The sequence below is a fragment of the Triturus cristatus genome, chromosome 9 (genome assembly GCF_964204655.1).
Source record: "Triturus cristatus chromosome 9, aTriCri1.1, whole genome shotgun sequence".
Classification (NCBI taxonomy): Eukaryota; Metazoa; Chordata; class Amphibia; order Caudata; family Salamandridae; genus Triturus; species Triturus cristatus.
The window spans coordinates 319,020,459-319,038,840 of record NC_140592.1 but is presented as its reverse complement, the minus strand read 5'-3'; the positions used below and the strand labels follow the sequence as shown (position 1 = coordinate 319,038,840).

Below are 18,382 nucleotides of genomic sequence, written 5' to 3'. Positions count from 1 at the left end.
TCTAGCCCAAACTCCACTGCGCAAGGTGCCCGCATACGCCAGCAAATCACCGGGGCAGAGATGTCCGTTTACCCCCTACCTGGACTCACCTCTGCCGGGACCTCCCACTCTTTGAGCACCGAGTGACCACCAAGCACAGCCAGGGACTCAAACAAGTAGGCAGAGCGACCCTGGCATTCTGGCCTTAATAAGTTGCAGAGATCTTCTTGGCACCGCTAGATCCTCCTGCACGGCTACGCAGACCAATGTTCTGAGAGCCTGAACGATGAAGCGCATAACGGGGTTAGGCCGCCCCCTCCGTGAGACCGAGCAACAATGGGGAAGGACAGAGGTGCTAAGCCTCCGTCAACTCAGACCCGAATGAAGCAACATGCAGTCAATGGTCATGGCCATGGGGAGACCGCGCCTCCCGCAACCAAACACCCAGAAGGGACCTGGCTACCATCCTGCAGGCTATCAAGACCTGTCAGTAATCAATGGAGACAAAAATCGAGGAGGTGCGAGTGGAAATGGCCCTCATTTGCCAGGACCTCCTCAACGCAACCGCTCGCATCCCAGAAACAGAATCCAGCATTTTGGAAATCGAAGAGGATGTCTCAACCCTGAAGGTGCAGGTAAAACAGCTTCTATTTCACACGACCGATCTTCATAGGCGGGCTGAGGATGCTGAAACCCGTTCACATCAGAACAATCTTCGCCTGGTGGGCCTTCCTGAAGAGACTGAACACTCGCAAATGAACACCTTCATCGAAGTTTGGATTAAATCCTGGATGCCCCAGAAGGCCCTGTCATCGTGGTTTGTGGTAGAAGGGGCCAACCAGGAGCTTGCGCCTAAGCCGCAGCTATTCCTGCATCGGACAAAAATTGCAAGGATTCAGAATTTCAGAGACCCCAACGCCATTCTGCAAGAAGCCCGCTCATGACCAGAGTTGTTCCACAAAGAAGCCAAAATTATGATCTTCCCCGAGTACACAGAGGATGTGCAGGCCCAAAGAAGATCATATATCCATGTTAAACAGAAACTGTGGGCCCTCAATCTGCCATACAGACTCCTTTTCCAGGCCCATCTCAAAGTGATGTTTCTAAATAAGTCACACTTCTTTGATACACCGGAGGCGGCATAGACCTGGGCGACCAAGGAGTGCCTGAGCCGCCCACTGAAGCCCCTCCCCCCCCAGTCCTTGCCCCAAAAGGGGTCTCTCTCTTTTATATAGCATGCCCCAGAAGGGACTGCGAGTGGGCGCAACTGCAGGCTCCCTTTGATGGCACATTGGGTCTCGAAGAAGGTGCGCCGCCCATGAAGCAGCATCTGTTTCGCCCACCGGTTCCCCCTTGAGGGAAGCAGGTCGCCGACATCCCAGGAACCGGCAAAAAATCCATGAGAACTCTGATAAGCCGGACCCAACGCCCGAAGTGCGCTCCATTGAATCTCCCAAGGCCAAGCTCTGAGGACACCAACCTTTCACGCAGCCCTTATTTCTGAATTCAAACATTAACATTATAAACTACCTAAACTGGAGAAATGCTAATCCTTAAATGTAGAGGGGCACAACGCATTGCCCAACACTACACTTCCATAGGTAGTTTTCCTACACTCTAAGTCTGTGTTTACTGGGCGACAGATGCTTCAATTGGGGAAGTATGGGGACGGAGGTTGGTTGGGATTTTGGGCAGGGGCCTTTCTCCCTGCTCTTGTTTGTGTTACACTGTCTCTCCGTGACATTGTGTACAAAATTCATGATGCACCCCTGCACAGTCCATGTAATGAATCTGAACGTGCTCCAGCGCTCACAGGGCTAACAATCGAGAACAACTAGGTGCCCCCGACCTCTGGCCCCACACACCGTCACCCTATCATAATGTCACAGCCTTATAGTGGGGGTGAACCTCTTAGTGTACTTTCATGGCACGTTAACGGACTCTTAGATAGTATTAAACAGAGAGTGATTTTAAAGTATGCACGGAGGGTCCGCCCAGATGTCCTTTTATTGCAAGAGATGCACCTGATGGGAACTCTATGCCCCTTTTTAGCACGTCAAGGATTTGATAGGGTGTGGCACTCTAGAGGGGCTCGAGGAATGGCGATCCTTTTGCAGCAATACCTCCCTTTCACACCAGTCCACACAGTGGGTGACCCTCAGGGCCGATTTGTCACCCTGACAGGTACCCTTGGAGACACTACTATTAATCCAATGTCAGTTTACGTCCCACTGGCAAATTTAGACTCCGCTCTCCAGGCAGCTGTAGAGACCATATCCTCCCTCTACCAGGGTCGGACTGTGATTGGAAGAGACTTTAATGCTGTCCCTGAACCAGTTAAAGATGCCATGGGTTCAGCATCCTCCTGTAGGAGACTAGGTGCGAAACGTCTAGGAGACTGGGCCTCTAAATTGGGCCTCTGCGACGTCTGGCGTACCTGGCACCCTAGAACACTACAATATACACACACACACACACATCAGACCCACTCCCGCATTGACCTCATCTTCATGCCTGCCCCGGACTATAGGTCAGTTACAGAGGTCCAAATCCTAGTGCGAGGTGTATCAGACCACTCCCCCTACAGATAGGGGGCTCCACAGGAGCTCTACGTCCTATTTAGAGGCTAAATGCATGGTTCCTTCAGGACCAAGAATATAAACATGGGATCGAGGGAGAACTGAAACACTATTTTCATGCCAACAGGTGCACAGTCCAACTTCATAGTGCGCTGTGGGAGTCAGGTAAGGCCACATTCCGTGGATATGCCAAGGGGTTCCTCAAACATAGACGGCAGGTACAAGATCGCCATCTCTCCCAACTTGGGGCCAGGGCCTTCTGCCTGGAAATAGCTGCGGCCACGGGAGACAGGGAGGCGGAACGCTAGCAGCTCCAATGATTACAAGAAGAGATCAGGACCATCTCTCTTTAATCTACTAACACGATTTGGAGGTCCTCAGTGGCCCAGGTTTATGTCTGGGGAGATAACAATGGCAAATTGCTTCATTGGCTCGCTACTCATTCCCTAGCCAACCGGAAAGTCCCCGAAATTCGAGACACCTGTGGGCAAGTCTTCCGCACTGCTGGTGAAATTGTGCAGACCTTCACAAATGATTATGCAGGGCTTTACTTAGCAGATCACTCACATACGCCAGCCACCAGCTCCCTCCTCCTGCAGGGTATGCCCCCTTCCTCAGCTCCCAGAGAGGGAAATTAAGACGATGGATGAGCCCATTACAATTGAGGAAATCGGCAAAGCGATCTCAACACTGTCTACCAGCAAGACTCCTTGTTCAGATGGTTTCCCGGCAGAATACTATGTGGCGTTCCGGGAAATCTTGACCCCACAACTTCACACCCTGTTTGATGAGGTCCTGGAAAGAGGCACCTTTCCCCCAGACACAGCTACCATCGTGGTCATACCCAAAGCAGACCCTCCATCTGCCTCAAGTTCTAACTACTGCCCAATTTTTTTAATTAACATGGAGATTAAAATTTACGCCACGATTCTTGCCCCCCATTTGAAGCAGGTGATCTGCACTCTCATACACCCTGATCAGTGTGGCCTCATGCCGCATTGTAGCACACGGCACTGTCAGACGCTCCCATGTGGCCCTTGCTCACTGTCATCTCCTCTCTCCATACTTAGCCAAAGTGCTACTTGACTTTGAAGAGGCCTTCGACACGGTCGACTGGCGCTACTTGGGGAGTGTGCTAGAGAAAGCAGGTTTTAGTTCTCATTATCGGAAACTGGTGTGAGTCCTCTACTCCAACCAGTCAACCAGGGTCCTCATAAACGGGGCATTATCGGACGCCTTCCCAATCAGGAGGGGGACCCGACAGGGGTGCCCACTCGCCCCTCTCCTATTCGCTCTAGCAGTAAAGCTCTTGGCTTGTCTCATACGGGTCAATGAGTGGGTACAGGAATGGCGCTGGCATGGCTGCCATGAGGACCGGATCGCCCTGTATGCAGATGATGTCTAGTTCTTTCTGGCTGACCTGGCACGATCCAGACCGAGATGCCTCCAGATCCTCCAATCCTTTGAGAGAGCGTCAGGCCTACATCTTAACCCGGCTAAATCTAATTTAGTGCCCCTTCATGCCTCGCGAGAATGTGTGGACTGGCAAACAACCATTCCCCTACGAAGACTTTCTTTCAAATATCTCAGTATTTGGGTGGCCCTTCTCCTGGACCTGACCTGGTCCCTCAATGTCAGCCCACTGCTCAAATGTACAAAAGATGATCTTCGTCTTTGCTGCCCTGTTAAAAATGATGGTTCTGCCCCGTCACCCATAAGTACTCCAGTATCTCCTGCCTCAACTTCCTCGCTGTTGGTTCAGTGGGCTGGATGGGGTGACCACGACTTTCCTCTGGGGTGGCTCGAGATCGTGGCTGGCCCTCACGCACTGCCAATGGCCCCCATACGATGAGGAAATGGGGATGACGAACCCCTTTCTGTATTACCTGGCCACCTCTTGGTTATCCATGACTGGTTTAATGGCAATTGGTCGGATCCGGCTTACCGGCAAGAACTAGAAAGCCCTTCGGATTCTCCCAGGTCCAGGCCATGTTATATGGGACTCCACTTCCTCACACTTTACCAGCAGTCACCCGAACGGCGCTCCTCGCATTGCAGTCCGCACTGTGACGCACTCAATGGGATAACAAAATTACACTACAAACGCCCCTCTGGTATGGTACTTGGCTGCAGGAGGTTGGGACATTAGCAGGCTTTCAGAAATGGGACCTGATCAGTATTACTCACTTGGGCGATGTGTGGAAGGGAGAGCACTTGCCCTCCTTCCAGGAGCTTCAGCAAACATATTCCCTCAATTCTACAAATACCTCCAATTGTGGCATGCCCTTGCCCTCCACACTCCCAACGACACGGCAATCCACTGGAAGCTAAGCTCCTCATGGGGAATCTGAGGAAAGGGGAATATCCCAAATCTACTGATCTCTGATAAACACCCCGTCCACACTAGACTCCCTTAGGACCCGCTGACAGCAATGGGTAGGCCCCTTAGAGGAGGAAGACTGGAGAGATGAATTGATGGCCCCTAGGGTGCTAACCATATCGGTCAGGCTCCGCCTTAACCAAATTTATTATCTCCACTGTGCATATCTTACCCCTGTCAGGCTTCACAAAGTGGGCTTCCTCCCATCCCCAAAATGCCCATGTTGTGAGGCAGAGCCAGCTGACTAATACCATATGGTCTGATCCTGCACCATCCTTTTCACATACTGGGAGTCGATTGTAGCTGAATTGAATGACAAGCTGGGCTGGGTGGGCCCCCTTAGTTCTCTTGCTCTTCTACTGGGGGTAATAGAACGGTTAGATGGTTCCCATACTGACAAGTTGTTCCAGGGGACAGCCATATTGGTGGCCAAAGGAGAAATTGCAGCGGCATGTAACGATTCAGCAGCTCCCTCTGTTGCAAAATTGCATAAGGGAATGGACTGGTGTGTCATCCAAGAAAAAAACGTGTTTTAGGTGGGAGGCTGTCCGGCCAAGCACGAACGTATATTGGGCAAATGGTTGGGCTTGCTGGGATGATGTGTTATGGACGATGGCTGGGAGGCTTGGGGGGGGGGGGGGGGGGGGCAATCTAGATCTTATCCGTTGCTGGGCCAGACAGGGGAACATTTTGTTAATGTACTGAAATGTATTTAATGTCACAGTGACATGCTGTTCACTTTGTTGTTTATAAAAATCAATAAAATTGTTTATAAAACAAAGGCTTCCTGTAATCAGTGAGACCTAATGTACACAGAGGATGTTATGCCCCCTTCCTTCAGTGTGTGCTCCCACCCCAGCACCAGCTCACCTCTCCTAGCCCTACGTTTCCAAAATGAAGCCCACAGGCCTCCATGTTGTGTACAATACACAGGCAGACAGTCTTTTGCTACACGCAATCCATGCAGGCCGTGGTGGGTTAGGTACACAGCCATGGAACTTTACATCAGTAGGCTCCACTCCTGTGACACAGGTAAAAAGGCCTGTTCGAACTAATGATCAACATGAAATAGGAAACTGGTATGCTGCCAACCACCGTGCTCCTGTCGCTCACCTCTTGGTTAAGGGCAGTAGCACTGACCCATCAAGAGAGTTTTGTTTGGTGTGCCCCTCCCAGTCCAACAAGACTGCATTACCACGAAACAAGCCTAGGTCATGGGGTACGGGCAAGATCAAGTAAGACATTCAGATTTATAAAGCACAGTAAAAATTGCCCAACAGAGTATTATACACTATAAAATAAATAAATATATACACACACACACACACATATATATATATATTCACTGAAAAAACCATAGGTTTCACACATGTTATAGTTAGCGGAAATTTTACTGATAAAAAACCAATGAAATTCCCCCGTTATAGTTAGTGCAGGCAACTATAACTCACGCGACCGCAATCCTCTGCTGATGCTAATACTGTATTTAGACACTTATTTGCCCATGTCTTCTTCCATACATTTTTAGCTATACATATATTACAAATATTTTTTTTTCATAAAGACACATATGTCATCAGCAGAAGATTGCGGTCGCGTGAGTTATAGTTGCCTGCACTAACTATAACGGGGGAATTTCATTGGTTTTTTATCAGTAAAATTTCCGCTAACTATAACATGTGTGAAACCTATGGTTTTTTCAGTGAATTTGCAAGGTTTTTTAAATGCTAATTCCTAACTATAACGTGTGTGAAACCTATGGTTTTTTCAGTGAATTTGTACGTTTTTTTAAATGCTAAGTTACTTTACGCCATTCGTGGCGTGCGCGCCCACTTAACGCAGTTCGTTCCGTGCGCGCACGGTGCGCTTCGCGCACCGTGCGCGCACAGTGAGCACGCGGTGCGCTTCGCGCACCGCGTGCCCACTTTACGCAGTTAGTGCCGTGCACGCACGGTGGGCACGCGGTGCGATGACAAAGCAAGAAAGCACGTCAACAAATCTGTTTCTGCTTTCCTCCGTGACTATGGTATGGGTGCCATTTACCACAACAACTTGCGTTATGACATGCAAGACATTTATAGAGGAGATGGTGTGCACTTCAATGATGAAGGGAACAGAGTCTTCCTCTTGAACCTTAGACTCTGCATCGGTACTTACTTGTAGGTACCACTAAAAAATCATTTCATAAACACAACGGCTCTTTTTAGAGCCCCCTAATATCTAAACACTTAAATCTGATTTTCATTTTTTTTGTTTTTTTTTTTCTACCGTACGCTTACCGTAAGCTTACCGTACGCGTACCCCGTGATTTTTTTTAAAATCAATAAATGTTTTCTTTGTACTTTACAGTCCTTCTTTGAACCCCTCACAAATGTAAGGGGGTCTGTAACTCTCCTCATTGCCCCCTTTCCTTGTTTTCACTCTTTTTTTTCAGAGTGAAATACACAAAATGGCGGCCGCCGCTTCCTGGTTTCGGCCGATTCGAATGTTTACTAAGATCTAAGAGCCAATCAGAATCGCGCTCGCGCACGCCACCGTACGCTTACCGTAAGCGTACGGTAAGCGTACCGTAAGCGGGCTCAGATATATATATTGATTTAAAGGCTATTTTCTCAGAATCTACTGAACAGATTTACACCAAACCTACAAAAGGCACTTCCTTGACCTAGGGACTACCTCTCTGCCAAATTGTGAGTAATTCTGTTCAGCCGTTCGGGCTGTAGCTCGTTCTAAAGGTCCTATGGAAAAATGCATGAGAAAAACGCGTTTTGGGACCCCCCTTTTATCTCAGCCCCCGCTTGACGGATCCCCCCGAGACTTTCAGGGTAGGAGCGGAGCGTAGCGCCCCACCTATTTTGAGAAATTCGCGAGGATTCGTCGACCGGCGCCAAAGTTATTCAAAATAGAATGTTGAGGTTTTCCTATGGAAACGTGGTCCTAACTATAACTACCTACTGGCGACCGCCAGTAGGTAATACACATACATATTCATACATGCACAATACATACACATACATATACATACACAAACATATACATACACACATATACATACACACATATACATACACATACATATATATATGTATATACATACACAATGAAAACAATTAAAACAAACGAAGGTTACAGAGACGTTATAGTTAGGAAATAGTATCACTCAGTAGCACAGAAAGAATAGTAATTTAACTTTTGCATGAGTGAAATCTGAGTTTAACATCCTTGTAACCTTCGTTTTTTTCAGTGAATTTCTAAGGTTTTTTTAAAAATTCTATTTCCCAAGTAGAAAGTCCACGTAACCTTTGGGTGTTTCAGTGAATTTCTAAGTTGTTGTTTAATGTTGTGTCCCAACTATAATGTCCCTGTAACCTTTGTTTTTGTTAAGTGAATTTCTAAGTTTGTTTTCAATTTTATGTCTTAACTTTAACCTGTAACCTTTGAGAGTGTGTGAGGATGAGTGTATGAGCGTCTCAGTGGATGGGGGGGGGTGCGCGAGTCTGTGAGCGGGGTGCGCGAGTCTGTGAGCGGGGTGCGCGAGTCTGTGAGCGGGGTGCGCGAGTCTGTGAGCGGGGCGCGCGAGTCTGTGAGCGGGGCGCGCGAGTCTGTGAGCGGGGCGCGCGAGTCTGTGAGCGGGGCGCGCGAGTCTGTGAGCGGGGCGCGCGAGTCTGTGAGCGGGGCGCGCGAGTCTGTGAGCGGGGCGCGCGAGTCTGTGAGCGGGGCGCGCGAGTCTGTGAGCGGGGCGCGCGAGTCTGTGAGCGGGGCGCGCGAGTCTGTGAGCGGGGCGCGCGAGTCTGTGAGCGGGGCGCGCGAGTCTGTGAAAGGGCGCGCGAGTCTGTGAGCGGGGCGCGCGAGTCTGTGAGCGGGGCGCGCGAGTCTGTGAGCGGGGCGCGCGAGTCTGTGAAAGGGCGCGCGAGTCTGTGAAAGGGCGCGCGAGTCTGTGAAAGGGCGCGCGAGTCTGTGAAAGGGCGCGCGAGTCTGTGAAAGGGCGCGCGAGTCTGTGAAAGGGCGCGCGAGTCTGTGAAAGGGCGCGCGAGTCTGTGAAAGGGCGCGCGAGTCTGTGAAAGGGCGCGCGAGTCTGTGAAAGGGCGCGCGAGTCTCTGCGTTGGCGCGCGAGTCTGTGAAAGGGCGCGCGAGTCTCTGCGTTGGCGCGCGAGTCTCTGCGTTGGCGCGCGAGTCTCTGCGTTGGCGCGCGAGTCTCTGCGTTGGCGCGCGAGTCTCTGCGTTGGCGCGCGAGTCTCTGCGTTGGCGCGCGAGTCTCTGCGTTGGTGCGCGAGTCTCTGCGTTGGTGCGCGAGTCTGAGTTGATGCGTGAGTGGATGTATTGGTCTATGAGTGGGTGGATGGGTGTCTGAATGGGTCTGTGAGTGACTGAGTGGCTGTATGGGTGTGTGAGTGTCTGAGTGAATCGGTCAGTGGATGTGTGAGTGTCTAAGTGTGTGAGTGCCTAAGTGTATGAGTGGGTATTTAAGAGTCAGTTTCTTTGTCAGTGACACACCTGCTCCTCTTTTATCCAACAAGAGTCCACAGTTTTGCACAAAATATCTACCCAAGTGGAGTTCTTTCTACTTATAAAGTGTTACCTCTTAGCACAAATGTCCAGTATGTATTCTATAATAAAGCTGCATAACGGAGCACAAGGAAATGTTACCAGTGACCTTGTGCACTTTTTGGCAATGTGATTGTTCCTGGAGTGTCTTTAATCAAAGACATATGTGCTAACATCAATCTTCCTACAGAGAAGACGATGACTATGACGAGGTAAATCTCCACCAAACAAGGATCCTTCCTCTGAACTATATTAAGTAAGTGCTTCTTTGCTTGGTGGAAATGGCCTTATATTCCTCACCATCAAGAAATCTTCACCAAAACTGGTCGGAGACACGCTGGGGTGGGAGGGCTACTTTTTAGGCTGTCCATCATCTTGGCAAAAGGCAGGAAGACCTTTGGAAACTACTAAGGTGGGTGGAGCCAAATGGGGAAGTATGCAAGTGATTTCCACATTTGCATACTCCTAGCAATTTAAAGGGAGAACCATGGACTCTGCTTTTACCAGGCGAGGACAAGAAAGAACTCACTCGTCTCAGTCCCATACAGATTGCGCTCCAATAGACCAATGATGCAGTCACCTCCACAAAGGATGTCAGATCGTTTTTCAATATGGAATTGCCGAGAAAACACACTTCCTTTGCCTTTGTGATGCCCAGGAGTTAGAATCATATGTCCTTTACAGAAGTGGAGTTTCAAGAGGGGCACTTGCTATATGTGTAAGTGCTTACAACTGAGGTTGAATTTTTGTGAAAAGAGCACCAGGGCCACAACAGTGCTGGTATCCTATTCTTTGGGGCCTGGATGGAATTTAATTGGGGAGGGGGTACACGCAGCTCCACTTCCCTGGCCAATTTAAGCGACGGGGACCCCATTCTCTGAGGCGAGGCCACAATTTCAGCCCCAGGGACCCCATGTCCCGGGGCCTGACCTTAATTGAATGGGGGCTGCGTGGCCCCTCTCCCTGGACCAATTTCAGGGGACCCTGTCCCCTGGGGCCTGGCCACAAATCAATGGGGGAGGGGCTGCATGACCCTGCTCCCCAGACCTATTTTGGCCCTGGGGACCCATCCTCCAGGGCATCCAGTGTGGTTTGATGGGGGAAGCCTTGAGGCCGCTCTCGGGTTCCAGCCAGCTCCCCGCCTCCTGCAGGAGAAGGCATTGCTCTTGCACGCAAGGAGCTGCTGGATATGCAGCTCCCTGAACGCAAGAGCAATACTTTCATCTGCTTCCCGGCCCACATGTCTGCAGGCAGAGAAAGAGAGGAAACGTCAGCTTTCAGCAAGCGGGAGCGGTTTGACAGCTCCTGCTTGCAGGAAGCAGAGTGTTTGCTTTTGCTTGGCAGGAGCAGTCATAGCTCCTGCAACGAAAAAAGCAAACAGCTATGTCCTAGGGGTGGGCACTGGGACATAGCAGGAGCCGGACCTGGTGGGTGGTGGTCCCCAGGGCCATTAATGGCTCCAGGAGGGGGCAGTGTGCCCCCCCCTCCATCTGTTTGCAGGGGTTAGCCATGGGGAGGTGTGGGACCCCGGGGTTCCTCCCGGACCCCCCTCTTTAATGTCATTTGTAGCCCTGGGAGATTGTGGTTCCCCGGAACATGAGGGGGTCTGCGAGGCCCCCTCCCACTATTCATTTCATATAGCCCCGGGGATGTGGTGATCGCCAGGGGGGGGGGGGGGGGTGGGAGGTGGTGGAGCATAAATAAGCCCTAGGAGGGAGGCCCTGTGCGTCCTCTCCTTTTTTATTAAATACATATGCCCCTGGGACCAGGACCACCTGGGAGCAAAATTGAAAGCAAGCACAGGAGAACCCACATTTTTTGGGCGATATTTGTGGATATTTTGTGGAAATCGCTGTGAATTAAAATAAAATGCTATTTTGCCCTGGTAGGGTCCCTATGGGACCGCAGCACCAGAGCTAGAGGGTTAGGGTATCTGCCCCCCATTCTTTTTTTCTGTATTTTTGTTTTCAGCAAACTTGTCTGAAGCGGAGTCCCAAGATAGCTGCCAACACATCCTGGTTAAAGTGCTGATAGCCAATCAGAGCTCCTCATTATTTCCGACCCTAGATATACAGATTTAGATTTCCTTAATTTCTCACAAATTACTGAACGGATTTACTCCGAATAACTGAAAACATGATCTGCGAAAGCTAACTTTCTGCCAAATTCGGTGTAATTCTGCCCATCGGTTCGGGCTGTAGTCGTGTTCAAAATGCATATTAGAATTAACATAGGAAACACACTTTTTTGCCACCGCCCCTTCTTCTCGGCTCCGCTTGATGGATCACCCCAGAATATATATACAAAATCATAACAGGGTTGTTGCCAGCATCGTTGGATGAGATAGATGCTGGCAACAGTCCAGTTATGATAAGTTTTTCAAAAACGAATTAGTCGCTTTTTCAGAAAAGATCCAATTCTGGAATTATTAACTGGATCAAAATAATAGAAGCCCTGAAGAAGCGAGATACTCGGGTAACAGGTTTTGGTTTGGCTAATATACATTCATATAACCTATAGGCACCTGCCAGTATGTAGTTACAGTTAGGACATAGTTTCCATAGGAAATGCGTTTTTGACTTGCCTACATCGTTGGCATCTTTTGACGAATCTTCAAAAACGTTTCCAAAAAAAAGTTCCCTGGTGATCTTGTGCATGGACAGTTTTGTGATGATCCGTCAAGTGGGGCCTCTAACCTTTAAATTTTCAATGAATTTCTAGGTTTTTTTATAATTCTATTTCCTAACTATAACGTCTGTAGGAGGCTGGCTTAGTATATGATGCACATTGATTCATTTGGTGCACCCTGCACTAATCGAGGTAATCCTTATAGGGATTTTAGTGGTCTTTGATAACCATAGAAAGCTCTCAAAGTGGTAGCTGTGGAGAGCAGCCGGCTTATCTTGAAGGAGTGTTAAGCAGCTTGTTTTACCAGTGTAACCTGTAGTGTAGAGAAGATGAAAAGAAACCACACCGTGTTTAGCAAAAATAAGTCTATTTATTACAACATAATATCACTATCACATTGGTATATCTCCTACCCGGGAGTTATCAACATAATACACGAGAATAGTTCAAAAGCAATGAGGTAAGTAGCACAAAATACAGTAGTCTCCAGAGGGAGATCAACCCATATATTAGGAAAGTGGAATGAGAGTGAGAGCAGCAAAGGAGAACGGGACAGTGGATCTGGGGATACAAGGAGCCACCGAGAGTAAAAACCCAGGAACCCCACAGAGGCTGTGTGCAGAGTGGAAACACAGCCGCATGCCCAATGGTAGTCAATTGAGAAGTTGCGGTTGCAGTGTTGAAGAAGGACCATTTCGAGAGGAGCCCAAAGAAACCTGTTGGAAGACAGAAGGTTGAAGAGCCACGCCACCCGTGAATGACCCGGGAAGCAGGGCACCTACACCAGGGAAGCCGGGTGCATAGGGGTGAAGTGACATCGGAACATGCCATAGACAACAATAGATGACTTCTAAGAGGATGTCTTTTGAGAAGACTTAAGAAGTCCAGTGGAATCCAAGGGTGGATTCTGGAAGTGAAGAAACTTGAAGCAGAGGTGACAGAGTCTATGCCACTCAGAGGTGACCAGGGGGCACAGACAACCAATGTCAGGAGGTTCTGAACAGTCGACGGTGACCTTGTTGCAGCAGTGAGGACCTGCTGATGCGGTGGAAGACCAGGAGCAGTGCAATAGCTGTCTCAAGTCAGATGTCAGTGACTAGGTAGTCGGTGTCTGGCAGAAGCACCAACAAGCCTTGGCAGTGGCAACTGGTGTGGAAGACGGAAAAAAAAGGAGCAACGTTGGGACCAGCAAGGTCCAAGGGACTCACCAACAACAGGAGAGTCAGAGCAGGCCTGAGCAAGCAGGGGAGCCCACTGAAGCAAAAGAAGATCCTCAGGAGGACCCACAGGCCGAAGGCACAGGAGTCGCAAGAGGACCTTGAGCAGCTCAAAGATGAAGACCCACGGTGCAGAGGATGCAGTGAGGCTGCTGATCTTGGAGGGGAGAGGTGCTGGAGGATGGAGCTCCTTGTAGCCCAAAGATCTCTGGAGTGCAGAGCAACAGCCATCAAGCCTTGGCAAGGGCAAATTGACACTGTGCACAGGGGTTTGGACCCAGCGGTTTCGACGAGGGATACAGACCTCAAAATTGCAGAGAGTCAGGCCTTGAGGAAGTTGCAGCACCACGTGTTGCAGAGCCTCAGGTAGTCCGTAGTACGACTTGAGCAGCACACTGGTCAGCGTCATTGTGGTGCCTGCATATGAAAAGGAGTGACTCCTTCACTCCAAGGGATATTTCTTCGGGTGCCCACAGATCTGTTGAAGAACCTGGAAGAAGTACAGTCACAGTCAAAGAAGAAGACTTGAACAGCGGGACCAGGAGCAGGAGGAGTCTTCCTTGGTGCAGTCTTGGTTCCAGTTGAAGTCCAACAAAGTCGAAGTGTCCAGACGTTTGAAAGCGACATAATTTCCGGGTTGAGTCTTGTCCCACGACAAATCTAAGGACCCATCCACAGATAAGCCCTTAAGTACCCTAAGGAAAGGGTTGGAACAACTCTGGGGTCCCTCCCAGGGGAGGGGCTGGACAGATGAGAGTATATTCCGTTTGTCCAGTTTTGCGCCAGAGCGGGAGCCAAGTGCTTCCTCAACTGGTTCAAACTGGAGTATGCACGGAGGGCACCAAATGTGCCCTTCAAAGCAGTCTGGTGGCGCTGGCAAGCACCCCCACACCAGCCCAATACACTAAGTCCTGTCTGGGAGGTGAAAGGAAACCTATTGTCCTATTTTCCCCTGCTCTAGCTTGGCTCAGCAGCAGGAGGGCAGAATTGTGTCTGTGGTTGGCAGGAGCACTAGTTTGGTTGAAGACCCTGAAGGGGTGTTACTGGGAGCACAGGGGGGTCCCCAAAGGAGCCCCAAAGTACATGGGATCATACTTCCAACACTGGAATCGGCGTTGGGTATGACCCAATTTGGTGCAGCCACTATATAGTTTGACATCTCGGAATGATTGATGTCCACTATATGTCTAAAAATGGCTGACCGCACTTAAAAAGCCTGGAGAATCCACTCCGGGGTTTGTAGGGCTGTCATGCTCATGCAGGGGCGCCCTCACACTTGTAACCAAGCACCCTGCCCTCAGGACTGAAGTGCTTGCCATTGGGGTGACTTATAGCGTTTTTTGTGCAGTGATCCCAGATATAAAGAAACCTATCTGTCGTGAGAGGTGCAAGCACCAACTCACACAAGCTGCAATGGCAGGCATGTAGTCACAGTTTAAGTGGACTCCCATGGACATGCTGCAGCCCATTAGAGACCCCTGGTGTTCCTATGCCCAGGGTGCCTTAGGTATAAAATACTAGAGAGGTACATGGATACACCAGTAGACTGTTGTATAGCAGATCCTACTTTCCTACTTACCTGAACCTTTGTTTTTTTCAGTGAATATATATATATATATATATATATATATATATATATATATATATATATATATATATATATATATATATATATATATACATACACATTCATTCATTCCTATGGGACAGAAGACTTCAAAAAAGCGTTCACTTATTATATGTGGTGGAACTGAATCATATTGAGAAATTTTACACAATCTTGGCAGTGCTCAGGCATGAGTAATCTTGAAGAGAAATGCCCCCAAAAGAAGCAAACGCTGATAACACATTTGTTAGTAGCAAAGTTGCCAATTACATTTCCATTGTTAGTGTGACTTAGACACTAATTTGTCAATTAATATGTATATCAGGATTGACAAATTAGTGTCTAAGTCACACTAACAATGGAAAAGTTAATTGTGGATGCAAAAATAAACACGCTGATGCTATGGTAACTATTATTGATGCTTCTAGGGACTGGTCTCTTAATCCTGACAAAGGTTTTTTAATTTTTGGAATTGGGCGAAATTATAATGTGTGAACAAACCAAGTATTTAAAAAGACTGGCATTAAATTAACTCTATCAATAAAAGTATGTGAACAAACAGTCTCCTGTTAGTGGAGCATAGTTAATATGAGGCTGTACCTGATTGGAAAATGCACCACGGAGTCAATTTTATCCCTCCAATATCGGTTGTATGAAAATCGTTTCAAATGCACCACTAGAATTTCTGGTAAAGACCACAAGTCAAACTTCTTGGTGGCTTGTTGATGCTTCTTGCAGTTAGGACAGTACCTGAAATAAACCAGGATTACAAAAATAGTTAATAAAACCACAATTACAAGGTGGTTAATTTTTCATAAATGAAAAAAAGTCACATTTTAAGGGTAAATGTGTAGAACAGAAACACTGCCTCTAGATTGGGTGACTGCTTATAGCTTAATTTTAGAAATGGATCGCAGTAAGGAGCAAACAGACAATATTATAAGTCGCAGAGGCATTCCTTGATAATTGGCCACATTAGGATCAAAATATGAACAATGTTTTTTCCAAAATGATGTCCATTAAAATGGCAACAGAGCAAACTGCATTTCTGTACCAAAATGGAGCTAGGTAAAGGGTAGAAAAGTTTTGCTAAAAGTGTAAATAGCAGAGAAGGCAAGATGGTGGAATTGAGTAAACAGTAAAACGTCAACAGAAAAAAACAAAAGAGGGCAGTTGGGATGGAGATGACAAAAGGGCGGGGTGCTCACTCCTAATTGTAAACAGTCAAGGAAAAAACCAATAGGTTTAGTTTTATGCAGTGTATGCACAGAGGCACACACATGAGCAATGTAGTACCCAGTGTAAAGCTCTTGGCTACTATGTTGATTCAAATCAACACAAATACACACACAACCATGCATTTAGGCACATACGCTTAGATGAAAAGAAACATATAATTTGTGGCACCTGCGCCCATTTATAAGATTTTGTCTCTGCTGAAATGTCAAAAGTTTTTACTTGTATTGGTCAAAGAAAAAAATAGCTATGTCCCAGAATACAAAGTTATTTTAGTCGTGTCAGAGCTAGTTGAACTGGTGATGCACAGTGCATACATAACTCTACGCAAACAAGGGTATAAAAAAACTCTATACATTGTGTCTTAATTATATGTATAATCTACCTTATTTTCGGTAGCTGCCTTAAAGGGATTTTATAGATTTCCTATGTAAACTTTGTGTTGTGACTTTTGTAAGGAAAGTGTTTCCTGCATTGTTGGTATCTTACATTAATAAAAAAATTGCTCCTAAAAATCAAGCCATCTTGCAATGAAAATGCACATTAATAAGAACATGCAATGAACCATTATCATGTGGAATGCTTAATGTAATCCAGAAAAACAATTTTGTCATGGCGAAATATTAATCACTTGTGGGTGAGGGTGGGAGGTGAAACAAACATAAAAGCACATTTCCTCTAGTCAGGCTGCCCTGTTCTCCAATAAGTAGATGAATGCAGTAATTAATTAAGCTGTTACAACTGTAAGGGCATACAGGTTATCCACCTACAGAACTAATGAACACAGAGAATGGCGTAGAGGCATAGTGTATCTGCTAAATGGCATTTCTGATGGATATGTCTAACACCAGAATCTTCACCTTAGAATGTTTCCCAGACAACAAACTGGATCCGGAATTCTTTTTTGCAGTGTTCCTGTGTGCTGTTTGGTGGCACCATGAAGCTCTGCAATGAGTCTGTTACATTCTTTAATTGATGGAGCAGAGGTGTAGAGAAGTGCCATCCCAGCGTGATGACTTCAGTTCCTTTCTTTCCATGCCTTCAAATACGAATCCGGAGCTCAGCTCCCAGCTTCATTGGCCTTCCAATGACTCCCAAAAGAATCCTTGTGGCAAGGGAGTATTATCCCCTACTAAAACTATAGGTTTCAAGTCATGTCTCGACCACACAAGACCGATGTCGGTCTCGGACCTGCACGAGGTGTCTTTGGAGTTTTGGCTCAGGGCAAGACTACAAGTCATGCGAGGAGTGTGCTGTCACGAACCTGAAAGTGATCTGGAACAGGGAAGCTAAGCTGTATGTTGCTGAACACAAGTAGTAGAATCGTGGGCCTTGCAACCCAGATATAGGGTTAAAGTACAAGTTAGATACCTTTGGTAACACTTTTTCTGGTACAGATTCTATCTAACCGCAGATTCCTCACCTTAGAATATTCCCCAGGCATCAGACTAGAGCCGGAAAATCGTGAACAGTACCTCTCCATGCAGAGAGGTGGAGTAAGCCAGCTCTGCATCCGAAGTGACATCTCTGTGCTCACAGATGCTAAACCCTGATTCGCTGACATCAGTTTCTTTTGTGACTATTTCCGTGCCCAAACATGTGGAGCCACATAAAAAAAAAAATGCTTAACCAGTGTGCAGTACGACATTTTTTTTTTTTAGGTGAATAGCCCATTTTGCCGAACAGGGAGGGTGGGTGGGTGGGTGAGGAATTTGCTGTTAGATAGTCTCTATAGCAGAAACCCTGTTACCGAAAGTAAGTAAGATGTTTTTCGGATAGCGCTTTCTCACCGCAGGTTCCTCACCCTAGAATAGATACCCAAGCAATACCTCCATGGAGTTGGGTCTGCGAACTGGCTCAAATCAAACAATCCTGGAGGATCGAATGGGCAAAATGCCCATCTGAACGAACTGTATTGTCCAAGCAGTCGTGGTTTGCGAACGTGTGGAGTGACACCCACATGACAGCTTGGATAATGTCCAGGTCATGTACCCCATGTGATAATGCAGTAGTACCGGCCTGGGCCCTTGTGGAATGCAGAGTAAAATCCTTTCAAAAATAGTCTGTTTCTGCACTGCCTTGCCTTTTTTTGTTCCCGTGAACCACTGACTAGCTGATTGTCTACCCGGTGTTTTCTGGTGCGATCGATATAAAAGAGGTCTCTTTTGGGGCAAAACAATGGATTCTCTCCATTTACTGGGAAGGATGAGAT

General features: G+C 47.7%; 1 protein-coding gene across 1 annotated transcript in view; it reads right to left on the bottom strand.

Moving 5' to 3' along the window:
* The window catches only part of USP4 (ubiquitin specific peptidase 4), a 776,462-nt gene that overhangs the window by 102,398 nt on the left and 655,682 nt on the right, over positions 1-18,382 (bottom strand). The window contains exon 19 of the mRNA XM_085625029.1: positions 15,535-15,684. Coding sequence (XP_085481155.1) covers positions 15,535-15,684 — 150 coding nt within the window. The remainder of the gene's footprint in view (positions 1-15,534; positions 15,685-18,382) is intronic.